Source organism: Magnolia sinica, chromosome 18, assembly GCF_029962835.1.
Source record: "Magnolia sinica isolate HGM2019 chromosome 18, MsV1, whole genome shotgun sequence".
NCBI classification, from domain to species: domain Eukaryota; kingdom Viridiplantae; phylum Streptophyta; class Magnoliopsida; order Magnoliales; family Magnoliaceae; genus Magnolia; species Magnolia sinica.
Genome location: NC_080590.1, coordinates 7,025,358 through 7,041,838, shown reverse-complemented (window position 1 = coordinate 7,041,838; position 16,481 = coordinate 7,025,358). Strand labels below are relative to the sequence as shown.

General features: G+C 41.5%; 1 protein-coding gene across 2 annotated transcripts in view; it reads right to left on the bottom strand.

Moving 5' to 3' along the window:
* The window catches only part of LOC131232513 (regulator of nonsense transcripts 1 homolog), a 61,364-nt gene that overhangs the window by 17,585 nt on the left and 27,298 nt on the right, over window positions 1–16,481 (bottom strand). For both annotated transcript variants that reach the window (XM_058228793.1, XM_058228794.1), the window contains exons 12-13: window positions 5,609–5,680; window positions 5,432–5,498 (exon numbers count right to left, since the gene is read on the bottom strand). In XM_058228793.1, coding sequence (XP_058084776.1) covers window positions 5,432–5,498; window positions 5,609–5,680 — 139 coding nt within the window. The remainder of the gene's footprint in view (window positions 1–5,431; window positions 5,499–5,608; window positions 5,681–16,481) is intronic.

The following is a 16,481-nucleotide window of genomic DNA, read 5'->3' as shown; positions in this document are numbered from 1 at the left end:
TGTTTTTCAATGAAATGTGCCACAAATTGACCAAAGCATGCGTGATTTGCGTTCAACTAGGGCCTAATTAGTTTACTTTTCAGCCGGTCAAGCCAACATTCAACGTTCTTATCAAAGAATATCATGATAGGCCAATGACTGTGTTTCAAATATAAAAAAGATACATCCTGTTATTTTACATTTTTATTAAAAAAAAAAAAAAACACTCCCCAAAAAAAATCGAGATTTTTTGGGCAAAAGCGGGGGGGATTCGAATCTGATACAATCAAGACACACCATATTGTATCAATTCTAGACCCAACTGATAAGCTCGCCAATGCCATTACTCAAAACCTTGCTCTTTAAAAAACCTAGATGCAAATGCATAGAAACAAAAATAAGTGTGGGTGAAATCCAATCGCCCACTAGAGCTAATGCCTTAGCCAAATAATCCTTCTAACTATGCGCCACTCTTGATTCGAATTGCACTTCGTACTTACACTCCTACTCCCACACCTGAATATGTTCCCACTTTGTGCAAGTACTAGAAACTCGTCTTTTGTTTACATTTCATAAAACCACCCATACAACCCTCGTATGGGGAGAAAAAATCAGGAGATTCTAGACTTCTCTAAATTTAAGTCAATGAGATCACTTAGACCAATCAAAATTAAATGTATGGACTACAAACTTAAAAAATGAAACTTCACAAATAAAGGAGAAAAGGAAGGTCTCATCAGTGATATCAGCGTGAAAGGCATGCCAAAGACTATTTCCCACATTCGTCTTATTTTCTGCAAGGCAGAACCTGCGTTGGTGGATAATTTGCACTTCGTTATTCGTTGTTTCAAGGTGGTGTCGGGTTTGAAAGTGAATCTAGCCAAATCAAAATTATTCGGCATCAATATGGAGCTCAAGGATCTTTCAGATTACGCTCAGAAGATGGGTTGTGCAGCGGCCTTGTTCCCTTCTTCCTTTGTTGGCCTTCCTCTATGTACTAGGGCACCCCCAAAATCTGCGTGGGACAAGGTGATAAATCGTGTTGAATCCTATCTAGACAAATGGAAGTGCCCTTTTCTCTCGAGAGGCGGTCGGCTCACTCTCATAAAAGCGGCCTTGTCCAATCTGCCTGTGCACCTCATGTCCCTCTTCAGATGCCCAGCTAGCATTCTAAAGATGATCGATAAGCTGAGGCGAGAATTATTCTGGAACGGCAAAACTGACAAAAGTAAACATCATCTTGTCAGGTGGAAGCAGGTGTGCGGCAGTTTTAAAGAAGGGGGTGTGGGCATAAGGGACCTCAAGGCGATGAATGGCGCTCTTTTGGGGAAATGGACTTGGAGACTTGGGACTGAAAATGACAGCCTATGGAATCAGATGATCAAATATAAATATGGTAGCTCCATAGGGGGCTGGTGGTCTAAAGCCCTCTACTACCTACAGGGCCTCAGCTATTTGGAGGGGAGTTTTGTCTATGCGAAAGCAGGTGCTTAAGGGGGTTGTTTTCGACCCAGGGAAGGAGACCGCGTTCGATTTTGGGAAGACACCTAGCTGGGAGATGCTCCTCTGAAAGATCTTTATCCTTTTATCTTCCAGCTAGCCTCGAGCAAAGAAATCATGATCAACAGATGTGTTGTAATATCTGGTGAAGAGACGGTCTAGAACGTGGTTTGCAGAAGACACTTACAGGACTGGGAGGCCTCCGTATATGTCGATCTTCTTCAAAGACTTCAAAACATCAAGTTGGATTCTTCATCTGTTGATCGCATCATGTGGAGATGGGAAAAATCTGGTGCTTTCTCCGTAAAGTCGCTATATCAGAAGCTATCCGCTTCTCCTGCCACGCTTTCTCCTTCGTCTTCCCTCATCTAGAGATGTGGGGCTCCCCCAAAAATTCTGGTGTTCGGCTAACTCATGGGGCAGAAAAAAATTCTGACGATCGATCATCTGAAAAAAAGGGGAATGCCAATAGTTATCATCTGCTTGTGTTGCATGAAGGGAGAGGAAACTATCGATCATCTCCTCCTCCACTGTCCGTTCATAGCGTCTGTTTGGTCAAATTTTCTGCAATGCTTTAAGATAAGCTAGTGCAATCCGGGTTCAGTTGATCTCCTTCTTCACGCTTGGTATGGTGTCAGCCTGGGCAAGCTGTCAAAGCGGCTATGGAGAATGTCGATTCTAACAATTTAGTGGGCCGTTTCGATAGAGAGAAACAGCAGATGCTTCGAAAACATTTCAAATCCAGTGAACAGTATTAGCTCATATGCTAAACGTAAGCTTGTTGAGTGGGTAGCGTCTGACGCTAGGTTTAGAGATTTTGATTTTCTCTTTTTATCGGTGCTGTAAGGTCCACCTTCTAGGTGGACCGCCTCTTTTGCTGGGTGTTTGCTTCGTTTTTATTTTTTCCCTTTCCTGTTTTGTTCTCTTTTCCTTCTAATGAATTTTCAGTGATCTTTAAAAAAAAAGAAAAAAAAGAAGAAGACAGCAAACCTATTTAAACACTTTCCATACGCTGTTTATGGGTTTTATACAAAGCCATATAGACCTGTGGGGGTGCATACATATGGGCATACATGGGGTATTTTTGCAAACAGTACGGATCATGTACAGCTAGAAAATTGTGAAGTGCCATGATTGATGTTTGAAAACAATCCAAGAACCATCCAGTGGATCTTCTAGAGCCCACGGTCCATCGGATCACGTCTAGGGTAATATGTCAAAAGCAAGATCAATCAGGATCGTCCAATCGGATCAGTAACAACGCCCGATCAGACCATTGATTCATTCCAAGCTAACCAACAGAACTAAATCTACTCCAAATGGTCAATCAGGTCAACTGGTGTGGGCAAGATATGCAATTTTTTTTGTTTGAAGCCACAGGGTGTACCCACCCCTTTTGAGGCGAGACTATTCTCTACGGATACACGTCATCACCCACAACCATGTGTATCGGGCAGCGTTTCAAATAGAGCCCGTAGTGTAGCGGTAGCGTACGCTACGTAGCGTGGTCATAGCGCTGTCTTTTAAGGTAAATTTTTCAAAAGACAACAAAAGAAAACAAAGGAAAAAGACAATAATCCTTTACTATCATGATATGAATACCATCCATATATAATATCTCAATTGATAATATCATGTTATGTATTACTTTTGTGGTACATGTTGATGGTAAATGGATGATTGATGAGTTTTTAATATATTTTTTATATACGTATATCTTTTGATGTGTTTTTTATATATTTTTTTTGTAAATCAGAAAAAATCTTACGATTTACGATACCATTAGTGATTCGATACGATTCAACCCCTATTACGATTTAGGATATGATAATGATTTTAACAACATTGGCCACCAATGCCAAATCCACATTTTGCTACCTTCGACAAAGGCCCCTTGTTACATAGAAATGACTCCACCAATAACCATCCTGAATCTTGAAGCTAAGACCTTGGCCAATATTTTAGATGGACCTCCTAAGAGGCTCATTGGCCTAAAGTCCCGAGCACAATTGCTAGCTTCTTCATGGCGTGGCCTGGTGGAGGAATAAGAAAGATTGGGATTTATGTTTGGTGCATGCCCTTATCGCAGCACTCTGGTGTATTCGGTTAGAATGGAGCAATTGTTGTTTAAAAATCAGCAAAGGAATGTTTTGGAGATCTTTCATAATGCGACATCAATTATTAAGGAGTGGGTGTATGCTTCAAAACCCTTTCACCTAGGCAAGCTTATCCAAGAGCCTAACATAAGAGTTTAACTCTCACTGTTGAGATTCATCCAAACCTTAACATTCCACAAATAGATCCCCTAACGGACTCCAAACAATCCTTAACCTTTCATCCTTGAAAAGAAATCAGAAACAAGGAATGAAAATACTAGGCCAATGGAACATCACCTAGCCAAATATCTTTCCAAAACAAAACCCTTACACCTCTATCAATAAGAAACCAGATTCAATTATCAAACATCCTGCCTACCTTATAAGAGAGATTCCTACTATCTCCACCAAATTGATCACTCTCCACACCTCCAACCCCACTATTCTTATAGCCAACCCTAGAAACCAACCTGCTCTATGCTTGTCATACTTTGATGAAATCCCCAACCACAAAGCCCTCGGCCCTTCACCATACCTCCACTACCACTTTATGAAAAATGTCCAATTTCCCCCTAATTCTTCCCAGCCAAATGCTCACTTCTTTCTTCGGTGTTCACACATCCTTCCAAGCAATTAGAAAAATCATTGACAGTTGGGAGAGGGGAGCCAAGCTTGGCAGAATTGAAGGTGATGAATGTTGGGATTTTTATTTTATGTTACTTATTTATTTATTTTGGAGAATTGTTAATTTTATTGAAAAGGGGCCAAAGCGACGAAAAACAGAACAAGAAAAGAAAAGCTAACAACAAACAGCCCCCCATGAATCATGAGGAGAGACTATGATAGCAGCTGAAAGCGCCAATTCCACCACAAGAAACTTTGCTCTAAAAAACACTTCCTTAGCCAGCCTCTTCCAATTCCTAAAACAATGATCGTTCCTCTCGAGCCAAAGAGCCCAAAGACCTACCAGAAGAGAGATGCCAAATTTTCCTCCTAGTATTCCCTATACCCCCATTGTGCCAACTCAAAAGAAACGGATCCATAGATCTTGACGAAACCCATTTGACTACGTACAAGTTGAAAAAACTATCCCACAACGCTCTTGCAAACGAGCAGTGAATAAACAAGTGATCCACAGTTTCCTCAGCTTGAAGGCATAAGAGACAAACGTTCGGCAAAATCATATTCCTTCCAAGATTATCCACGGTAAACATTTTCTTCTTTCCCACTAACCAAGTGAATGCCACCACCTTCAATGGAGCATGATACCTCCAAACGAACGACGTCGGACAACACTCCCCCGGAACTGGCTCCCCACTAAATTTCTTCCCTCGGTCCTTCAAAGACTCTAATTGTGGATGTTGATTCGAAGAATGAGATTGCTTCAGGCTTTGGATGAGCACGTATCCCATGGAAACTGGACTTCACAGACAATTGCACACTCCAATTGTGGATGTTGATCTGAAGAATGATATTGCTTCAGGCTTTGGATAACCATGCGTCCATGGAAATTGGCCTTCAAAGACAACGACATTAAAGTGATAGATGCCAATTTCAAATTTTATTTAAATGTTCATAAATCTAAAGAGGCCAATTCCATAGCTGATGGGTTTGCCAAGGAAGATAAGTCTACAGCAGCCAATTCCATAGCTGATAGGTTAGCTAAGGAAGATGTTCATAAGCATTACATGCTTTTTGGAAACAATTATCCATTTCCTAGATGGATGGTACTCGAAAAAATTTGTTAGTAAAAAAGTTCATCCACATATTGCAAATACTGAATGCCTTCACCATAAACTGGTAAGGTAAGAGAATCAAATGTCAATATTAGAAGCAGCAAAGGTGCCGAAGAACACCTTGTTCATCTTTTAGTTGCTGAAGCTTGTGAAGTTCACTCTTTTCAGACGTATCAAGATGTCGGACCTGCAAAATATCGTTGACAAGGTTTAGCATCAGCAACAAAATTGTCAAGAAGTGCTGATAACCCTAAATATTAGACAAAGCTACAGGAAAATATCAACTGATCGACACACCTGGTAATGCAATGTCAGATGCTCGACAGGAGAGCTCACAGCTTCCCTTGATTTGGCACAGAGCCTGACAACCTGCAATGTGTCAAAGCAAAACAAAGTAAGAATTCATATGTGCATGCAGTATGCAAAGCAAGTTGAAACAATAGTGAGAGGACTAAAAAGATGCTTATAGCATCAAAGAATTGGCTTCAACTAAAAGTTGTTGTTTAACTGGAAGGACTCATATTTATCAAATAGCTTCTCCAGCCAAATGTTGACTCAGCTCATGTTTAAATAAATAATTGAGATTAAAATCTTCCTGAGAATAAAAGATAAATCACATAACCAGTCCAAAGAGCAGAAAAGCTATTCCTCTAGAAGGCCTTTTTCTAATATTTCCTCCCTTCAATTTAAGTAGCAGATTAACAAACCACTCCTTGCTTGGCCAACCAGTCAGCAAAAAAATTGGCCTCTTTAGGCACAAAATTAAAAGAATCATCTGAGCACACAAATATCCACCCTCTAATTCATTTACAACAAATTTCTGCTTCCAAGGAGTCATCCCGGACGCAGATACCCTGGAGTCGTCTTCTATGATGATCCAATTGGAGACACCCACTCTTGCAAGACAATCTTTATGGCTTCCAATTCTACATGGTTGGAATTACTAAACCCAAATGGACTCAAAGAAACAAGCTTGGTCCTACCTTGATTGTCCCTGACAACTCCCCAACACCTGATCGCCTCAGATTCCCCCATCGAGTTTCCATCCACAGGGAGTTTCCACCAACCTGTTGGAGGGGTGCAGCATTCTTCTTCTGCTTCCTGCTAAAATCATTTATAACTTCATTCCAGCTTCTTATCAATTTAATAAGAGATGCATCCTCAAACTCTTTTATCGCCCAGGCCAACTCAAATAGAAATATTTAAATTATCTATAATAATATTAAATGATGGAGGAGCCTAATTGTTGAAAAAATCTCAGTTTCTTTCCTTCCATATGCACCAAAGAATAGCACGGGGAAGCATCCTCAAGATTTTACCTTGAAACTTGAAGGGGCGGAAAGAACCCCAATGTTTAAAGAGGTTCTCAAAGGAACTTAGCATAAACCAACATATCTCAGAAATGCTAAAGATATGACAAAATAGAAAGAGACATCTTGCAATGAAGAAAATGCTGTCTCTTTGTCCATTCCAGAAAGGATACACATTGTTGATAATAACAAATCCCTTTTCTCCACTTTGTCGAGACTTGAGAGTGAGGATTTTATTAGCTGCAGCCTAGTACAGAAGGCTTCGACTCAAGGGGACAGAAATAAGAGGGCAAAATACTTCCATTCATTTGATCCAAGTGCTTCCAAAATCTATCCTTTTCAAAAGTCAAAAAAGAAAATACCTTCAACATGTTCATAAGCCTTTTCTCCACCCTAATAGGCTTTTAAAAAACTTTAGGGGTCTTTTCTCAAAAAAAGAGGAACAAGAAGAAGAAGAAAGAAAGAAAACTTTGGATCTTCTCAAGTCCTTTCACAACCAAAACCAGAATTTTGAACAAAGCAGAGATAGTGAGATTAAAGATTGGCTAGCCTTGAGTTAATAAGAGTGATCAGGCCACCCAAATACAATCTCTTCAAGCAACCATTTCTCCAACCTTTCCACCACTGATCCCAAATAGACTCTGCCCTTGCATTGATACTGAGCAGTAAGCCAAATATTTAATAGATATTGTATCCACCTTGCCATCCAAAATCATCAAGGGGTCCCAACCTGCAATTGTGGCTTTTTTGCTTTCTAAAATTCAATTGAAGACCAAAAAATGCTTTGAAACAGCGTAAAGTAAATTTGAGAGCTCCGTCTGATTCATGATAGCATCCACAAATGACTGTTTCATCAGTGAACTATAGATGAGGAATCCTTCAGAAGGCCCAATCTTAAAACACCTTAAAAGGCCTTCCCAAACCCCCGTTAGGATAAGTTTTCTTAGGCCTTCCACAACAGTTGAGGGGAAAAAAAGGGGAGACAAGGGAAACTCCCTTAGAAAGACCCCTTGAATTCTACAAATTAAAAGAGAGAAATAAGTGGGCGAAATACTTCCATCTCTTGATCCAAGTGCTTCCAAAATCTAAATCCTCTACGATTTTATAAATTATAAATAAATAAACATCCGACATGGTCATAAGCCTTCTCCACATCCACCTTCCAAAGAAACCCAAGAATGTTTTGTCCGATTCCTAGGATCATTTGGGGGCATCCCACAACCACCGATAATCTTAGACTTCTTAGTCCCCAACTGCATCTTGGTGGAGTCAACGCACTCATTAGCTATGAGCGAACATCCAAAATCTGGTAATCACTAAAAACAGCCCCTTCAACAAGACACATGGACCAGTACCACTGCTAAAAATGTGCACACTGACACCATCAACCAAACTCTCATCATCATCATCTAAGTTTTCATTCAAATTCCCAATAAATTGGGGTCAGCTTCATGAATCGTGTTAAACCGGCCATAACTTCAGTTAGAGCATAGGTCGTCAAGTCTTTTCTTGCCAACAACCAAACTCACCTGCCTGAAATGAGATATTTCAGAAGCCTCATCTATTCATGTAATTAATGTCATGTAAGTTGCATTATGTCCTATTCTAACTCAGCCTCGGAGTGAAATTCATTGAAAAAAATGCACACCGCCATCCTTCGCAATGTTCCAACATGCTTTAAATAACACTATCATAGAAGAATCTGCCTGAATAGCCTTATCACTACCAAGAAGAGAAACCTGGACTCTTTACTTCCTCTTCCAAGGAGCAAAAGCCATTTTGCCAGAGGAAATCCTATCCATATATGGTCTAATGGCTGACACTAAAGTTTCTGGAAGTTTCTCTAATTAAGAAGATAGCTCTTCAAAAAGATACATCTCTTTGATTTTACCCTTATCTTTAAAAAGATAGCCTTACCCTCAAACGGACAATTGCAATTTCTTCAACTAGCATTAGCCATGTGATGAGAAAAATGAGGCATTCTTCTAAGCAAGCTGACACGGGTGACAGGAAGGTCAATATGCATTTAACTAACTACACCTTGCCTTTTAGCATCATGATATCACTTAAAAGTCCAAGCAAATTAGCAGACATCTCCTTAAGCCCCATCTTTTAATACAATCAGACACATGCATAGAGCCCAATTCCTCCATAAACTCAACTGAAGCAATCTATTCAGGAACTTCATCCTTCCAGCTATTGTTCCAAATTTAAGCATCTTTCATTCCTGGATCTTCTCTTTATAACATCTGTTCCTTGAAAGATAGATCTTTTGTTTCTTGCAGAGGACTATAGTGCCAAAATTTAGTCAAAATTTCTCAGCCAATCAGGGCGGAGGCCTTGAATTTTGCTGAGGCAGCAGCTCATCTCCAAGTCATGAAGATCCTTGTTAATTTCAATCAGTTCCCAGCTATGGTTGATGATGATTCCAAAAATGTTATTTCCTGGATCGCCTCTGGAAAATTCCCATGGAAGGTAGCAGATACGATCGAGGAAGCAATGCATTAGAGTAGAGGCAGTCAGGTCTTCTTCATGTTCACCCCAAGAAAAGTGAGTGAAGTTGCATATCATAATGCCAAATCCGGTGCACTTAGATCAGTGTTGAATATAATTGATAGGCGAGTGGTGTAATTCCTGCTTTTGGTTGTTTGCAATGAGCCATGATGTATTGGTGTTACTCATCATTGTACTCTATTTTCTTTGTTTAATTAAAAAAAAAATATTATTAAAAAAATCATTTATTAATCAAAAGTAATGAAAGAAGCTATAAAAGTGTATACAAAATGGCTATGGAAACATGATGAGGAATCATCCGTCCACAAAAGAACATATTCCCCAATGACCCCCACTAATATCAAACAATCTCTACAACACTCTTGAACATTGTTGTCACGTGCGACCGCATAACCATATGCAGATCGCATATGTGCATTATGCAACTGCATATGCAATGTATGTGATCACATATAGCATATTAGATTGCATATTGGCCAACGGTTGGCACATTATTATTATTTTGCAAAAAATAACGTTTTGCCTATAAAAAGGCTTCCAAACCTCCTCCGTTTGCAATATTCTAAAAACTCTTACTCTTTTCTTCTCTTACATTTAGTAATTCAAGTGGTCTTAATCTTTGACTCTCTCTTACATTTCCTACTTCCAGGTGCTCTCTCTCTCTCTCTCTCTCTCTCTCTCTCTCTCTCTCGAAGTTTAATTCATTGTATGATTGATTTTGCCTCTCAAATGTATTTTAAATACGCAAAATTAATTATCTAACTAAGGAAAGTTTCCCTTAATTTCTTTCTTCTTTTTTTTTACAATTTTCCCATATTTTTCATTTAAAAAAAAAATTTCAAAAGCAAAAAGTTGTTGCATATGCGATTGTGCGATCGCATATGCGAATCGACAACATTGCTCCCAAAAGGCTCGAGTGCCACTGCCTATGCAATAACCCTCCACGAACCAATTGTAAAACCTATCCATTGACAAGGATCTATTACAAAATGTTCTATTATTCTGCTCTTTCCTAATCAACCAGAATCCAGCAAACAATGACGGTTTCCACTATTCCTTTTGCAGCCCATATTACTTCTTAAGAAACTTGCACCAAACCTGAACAAAATCAGACATGGAACCCTGCATAACCCATATTACATTGAATATAACAGAAAAACTCTTCTATACACCTGTCGAGAAAGCACAATACATGAAGAGATGCTTCAAAGATCCCTCACACCCAGTCAGAGACAGCACAAAATGATGGCTGTTATCTTCCTACTTCTCAAGTGGCCAATTGTAACTAGTTGCATGAGCCTTCTAACCAGGCACCACTCCGCTTCAAATCAAGCTACAGTCCCCCGCTCTGATTTCAAATCGAGGTAAAGACTCCCACTTCCTAGTTGTTTGTACTTGCAAACATTTTAAAGAGGAAACTTCCCCACTCCTGCAACCGAACTTGTTGTCGCCTTGCTTCACACTTCCTGCAATTGTAATTATAACTTTTCCCCTTTAACCAACCAGATACAACCACCATGGACATGCTTTGATAGGATCAAATATGAGCCCTTAATATGACCGACTGACCATGGTTGGCCATTCCAAACTGCCGAGATTTCAGCCAGCAAAGACGACCTCCACTAAGTTTTCCCTTCCTGGCTGGGACTGCCAATAGGTGGGGGGTAGCTTTTCAGGCTTTCATTGTCCCACTTCGGTCAGGCCGGCCCGTCAGGCTTTCGAGCTAGGTGCGCTTTGGGCCAGGCTTGGGCTGGAATACTAGGCCCGAGGGCAGCACCCTGGCCTAAAATTTAAGCCTGACAAATAACCACGACAAAAATGACTTTGTTTTTGGATCCTCAAGACAATACAAACATTCATGATCATCATCTGCCAACTCAAGTCATCAATAGTGACCGACTCATCCCTAGACTCCTTACCACTACACATCCAAAGGCTACAACCCCATTGGGTACCAATACAACCAAATCAAAGCTATGAGGCGAACTCTCTCCTCCAATCACCTCGGATAGAGAGGAATAGAATGATTTGACCAAAAATCTCCCAACTAATTGACATTCCACTTCCAAATAGATAACTCAAATGTCAAGTCCAAGGATACAATATAGAAAAACGGCAAAGCAATTCCTTATTTACAGAGAAAGAAGTTATAGCACAGGGATAAAGTTCCCTATAATATCAAGATTCAAGGCACGCATAGCACCATATACAATGCATGACAGCATGAAGTTCTCTTTGCTAAAAATCAAGGAGAACAATGTGTTTAACTTCAAGACCAGGCCCCTAATTCCCATCACCAATTAATGCTAACCTTCAAACATGGTCTTGACTTCAAGGTTTAAATGCCTTACTGATGAGGACATCGTGCACACGCACGCCCGCACACCACCACCCCTACGCACGTACATACGCAGAAGGAGGACCCCATCATCGATCTGGCTCGATGATGACATCCAGGGAGGGCCTCCTAGTTAAAAGACAAGTTTTAGTTCAAAAAAAGTGGGCCCGATAGTCAAGAAAAGCCCATCATGGGATCTCATGATCGTGGCCCACTCGTTGGATTGATTTCATATTTTATGTTTTGCTTATTGTTATTATTTAGAACATTGTGAATGCTTTAGATTTCTTTATTTGGTTTTTATTTTAGTTTACTTCATCGCCAAGTAATAGGTTGCGCATATGGTGCGAGTTTTGGGGTATAGGATTTTCCCTATAAATAGACACCCCTTGTAGTTCTTTTAATTCATTGAAGTTAATATAAAAAAATTCCTGCTTTATTTTTCTGCTCTCTTCGTGAGTTGTAGAAGAATTCAAAAGTGGGTACGAAGCCCTCCCTTTTCGAAGGGCTAACTACCGTGGTGCGAAGCCACATCGATCCCGATTCACCCCCATCCTCCATCATCTTTTTTTCCATCTTCCCCCACCATCCGTACTTCGAATTCGTCCCTTTTGTTGCATCATATTTCTTCATTACAGCAGGTTTCCAGATTTCAGCCCGCAGGCGAGCTGAAACTTCGGCGAAGCACCACACTCAGACCAGAGCTCGGATCAATGTCAGATTTTGGGGTTTTACAGCCCAAGCCTGGCCGACCAAGGCCTAGGAATCCGTTTCTGAATTTCGTCCCCCCACCACACGTGCGGCCAGCCTCAGGCGCACGTGTGCCCGCACCTCGCTCGCTGTCCATGCGCAGGGACTGTCTCGGGTTCAGGTTTCTTCCCATTTTTCTCTCTTTTATACATAATTTCATAAATCCTAACCCTAGATTACATTATCCCTAATTGATTTATCCATTTTCTCATCCTAGGGTTCCTTAAATTGAGATTGGGGAATCCCTTGGATTAGGGACTGATTCTTATGCATGTGTTGTGTGGTTAATTTCTATTTCCCTTTGAGTATCGTTTGGTTCATAATTTTCATTGATCCAGCCCTAAGGTGTGTAGGCCTGGATCCACATAGATTCCCCTTTAATTGAATGTTTGGATTTTCATGTGGGATGTGGAATTTGTGTGATTTTTTCTGAATTGGTGTGATCTAAGCCTGAAATCTTGCATATCATATTTAAATTCACGTCCTGCATCAAATTCGGTATCAAAGCCTAGGGTTCTTGTAGGGGAATTCACCACATATTTAGGGTTTAGTTTATTTGAGTCCTTCATGCATCCAATCCATCATATATAGCTGCTAGAAAACCGTAGTCCCTGATATATGTAGCTGAATTTTAGTAACGGTGTGTAGTCTCCTTCATATAGAGTCTCGTAGGGTCATTTAGTTTTTTTAGATGCATATAGTTGTCGTAGCAGGTCCTTAGGATTGAGTTAGCCTGTGTATGCCCACACGTACGGGTCGCGATTTTGGTTTGCACGCTACTCTAAACATGGAGCAACTACAAGAATCAATGGCCAAGTTAGCCCAACAGGTTGAGTCTATGTCTAAGCGCTTGGAACAACGCATAGATCAACGCCTTAACCAATTTGATGATCGCGTTACTCAAATAGAGGCCTCCCTCATGGCAAACCCCACCATTGGGGAAGATGCCCATTCTCAGGCAGGTGGTCAGGAGATTAGACCAAGGAATGGAGGCAGCCAAGGAGTTGGTCATGGGTGCGCACCTGTGCACCCACCCCGTGAGGGACATCATGACCAATATGACCCAGATGTGCAACTCTACAAGAGAGTTAGAGTAGATGCCCCTACTTTTGATGGTCACTTAGACCCTAAAGCTTTTTTAGATTGGTTGGCGGATATGAACTACTATTTTGAGTGGTATGATATGTCGGATGCTCGACGAGTCCGATTCGCCAAGATGAAGCTTGAGCAAAGAGGTTTTGGGCGACGATTGAGCGAAAAAAAGAAAGAGCGGGGGAATTCTCAATAGCCCATTGGGGAGAAATGAAAGAAACGCTGAAAGAGAAGTACCTCCCTTTCTCTTATCGCCTGCGGTTGATTGAGGAGTGGCAGTCTCTTCGACAGGGTTCCATGAGTGTTGCTGACTATATTGAGAAATTCGAAGAGTACTTGACCCGCTATGAGGTTGATGAGGACCCCGTATTCACCCTTACTCGTTTTAAAACGGCCCTCCATCCTGACATTAGGAGAGAATTGCTCGCCAAAGACATAGACACTATTGAACAATTGTACTAAGTAGTGTTAGATGTCGAGCAATACCTTAAAGCATCTGTGGGAAGGCGGTTTGACTTTCGCAAATCCGGTGCTAAAGCCAACCCCTTTGGGGCTATACCTAACACGAGATTCCAAAACAAACTTTCCCCTAATGTTCAGCCCAGACCTAAGGATAATAAGGATAAAGAGATTGTCGGGTCTAGTTCACGTGGAAGTGGGGCCACTAGGTGTTTTAGGTGTCAGGGGTTTGGTCATTTTGCTCACCAGTGCGGCACGAGATAGGGCACCAAAGTACTCCTTATTGATGGGCTAGTAGAAGTAGTGCCCCCAGAGAGTAATAATGAGGAGGAATATATGCCAGTCGTAACCCCTAGTGATGAGGAAAAGGGAGCACAAGAGTCTGTGACCCTCGCATTGCGCGTTGCGTCCTGGCTCAAGCAAAGAGCACTGATGACTGGCGCCACAACATGATCTTCTACACTTATGCAAAATGTGGGGAAAAGAGTTGTAAGATGATCGTGGATAGTGGTAGTTGTGCCAACGTGGCATCGACTAGCACTGTGAGTCGTTTGGTCTTGAAGCTGGAAGCCCATCCTCAGCCCTATAGAGTCTCCTGGGTTGATGAAATATCCATTCCAGTCTCGCACCGTTGTCGTCCCTATTCAGTTCGAATCTTATAAAGACACAATTTGGTGTGATGTTGTTCCTATGGATGTGGGTCATATCATTCTGAGTAGGCCGTGGCTCTATGACAGGGATGTTACCATATTTGGTAGTTCAAATGTGTGTACATTCTGTTTTGAGGGCAAGAAGGTCAAGCTAAATCCTCTGCCACCCAAGAATACAGCTGGAAAAGAGTTCACCACACAGAGTGGTGTGAGCGGCCCAAAAGAAGTGAAGGAGTCGAAGTCCAAGTCCAAACCACTCTATATTTTGAATGTCAAAGACTTTATGCGAGATACGGAGGCGGACTCGATGATATACGCCCTTGTGGCTAGGGAGATGTACCAGAGACTAGCGTAGAGTTACCCACTGAGGCCATTCAGGTAGTACATGAGTTTTGTGATGTCTTTGCTGATGATTTACCAAATGAGCTTCCCCCTATGAGGGATATACAGCATGCCATTGATTTAATCCCTAGGGCAACTCTACCAAACCTCCCGCATTACAGAATGAACCCGAAGGAGTACGCTGAGTTGAAGAGGCAGATTGATGAACTCCTAGAGAAGGGATTCATTCGAGAGAACATGAGTCCGTGTGTCGTGCCCGCCCTTCTTACACCTAAGAAGGATGGCACACGGAGGATGTGTGTTGATAGTAGGGCCATCAACAAAATCACAATCAAGTATCGGTTTCTCATACCACGTCTTGATGACATGCTAGATATGATGGCCAATGCTATTATCTTCTCAAAAATCGACCTCAAAAGTGGGTATCACCAAATCCGTATAGGCCCTGGTGATGAGTGGAAGACGGCCTTCAAGACAAAGGATGGGCTATATAAGTGGCTAATTATGCCTTTTGGGTAACTAATGCTCCAAGCACTTTCATGCGTGTGATGACCTAAGTGTTGGGACCCTTCATGGGGAAGTTCTTGGTCGTATACTTTGATGATATCTTGATTTATAGCATGACTAGGGAGCAACACTTTAACCATTTGGGCCAGGTTTGTGGGATCCTTAGGGCCAAGAAGTTGTACGCCAACCTAAAGAAGTGTGCGTTCTTGTCTAGTAGTGTGATCTTCTTAGGTTTTATTGTGTCAGCTGAGGGCATATCGGCGGATCCCGAGAAGGTCAAGGCCATCGTTAATTGGCCTGAACCCCACAATATTCATGAGATGCGCAGCTTTCATGGCTTAGCCACTTTTTATAGGCAGTTCATTCGAGGCTTTAGTTCCATTGTGGCTCCCATCACGGACTGCATAAAAAAGAGAGTTTCAATGGACAAAGGCCGCCTCGAAGGCCTTCAAGGAGATAAAGCTCAAGATGATCGAAGCTTCAGTCACGCGACTTCTAGATTTTTCAAAAGCTTTTGAAGTCGCATGTGACGCGTCAGGAGTCGGCATGGAAGGAGTACTTAACCAGGAAGGGCACCCTGTCGCCTTTTTTAGTGAGAAACTGAATGAGGCGAAGCAAAGATATTTCACCTATGACAAGGAATTCTACGCGGTAGTGCAATCACTACGTCATTGGCGACATTACCTGTTACCGCAAGAATTCATCTTGTTCTCAGATCACGTGGCCTTAAGATACTTGAACTCTCAGAAGAAATTAAGCCTCAGGCACGCTAAGTGGGTTCAATTCCTTCAAGTGTACACTTTTGTACTTAAACACAAGGCCGGTGTAGAGAATAAGCCTACCGACGCGTTGAGTCGTCGAGTCGCATTACTCAACTCCGTAAGTGTTGAAATTACAGGCCTTGAGCGCATCAAAGAAAAGTATTCTGAGTGTCTAGATTTTGGGGTTGTGTATACGTTTTTATTAGAGAGTCCGTCAGGAGCTAACAATGAGTATTTGATTTTGGACGGATATATGTTTAGGAGTGACCGCTTGTGCATACCACGCACCTCCCTTCGCGATTTTCTTGTCTAGGAGTTACATTCAGGGGGGGTCGTAGGTCATGTCGGTCGTGACAAGACCATTGCCCTAGTAGAGGATAGATTTCATTGGTCAAGCCTCAAGCGGGACGTGGCCAAATTATAGGGCAATGTTGTACTTGTCAACTG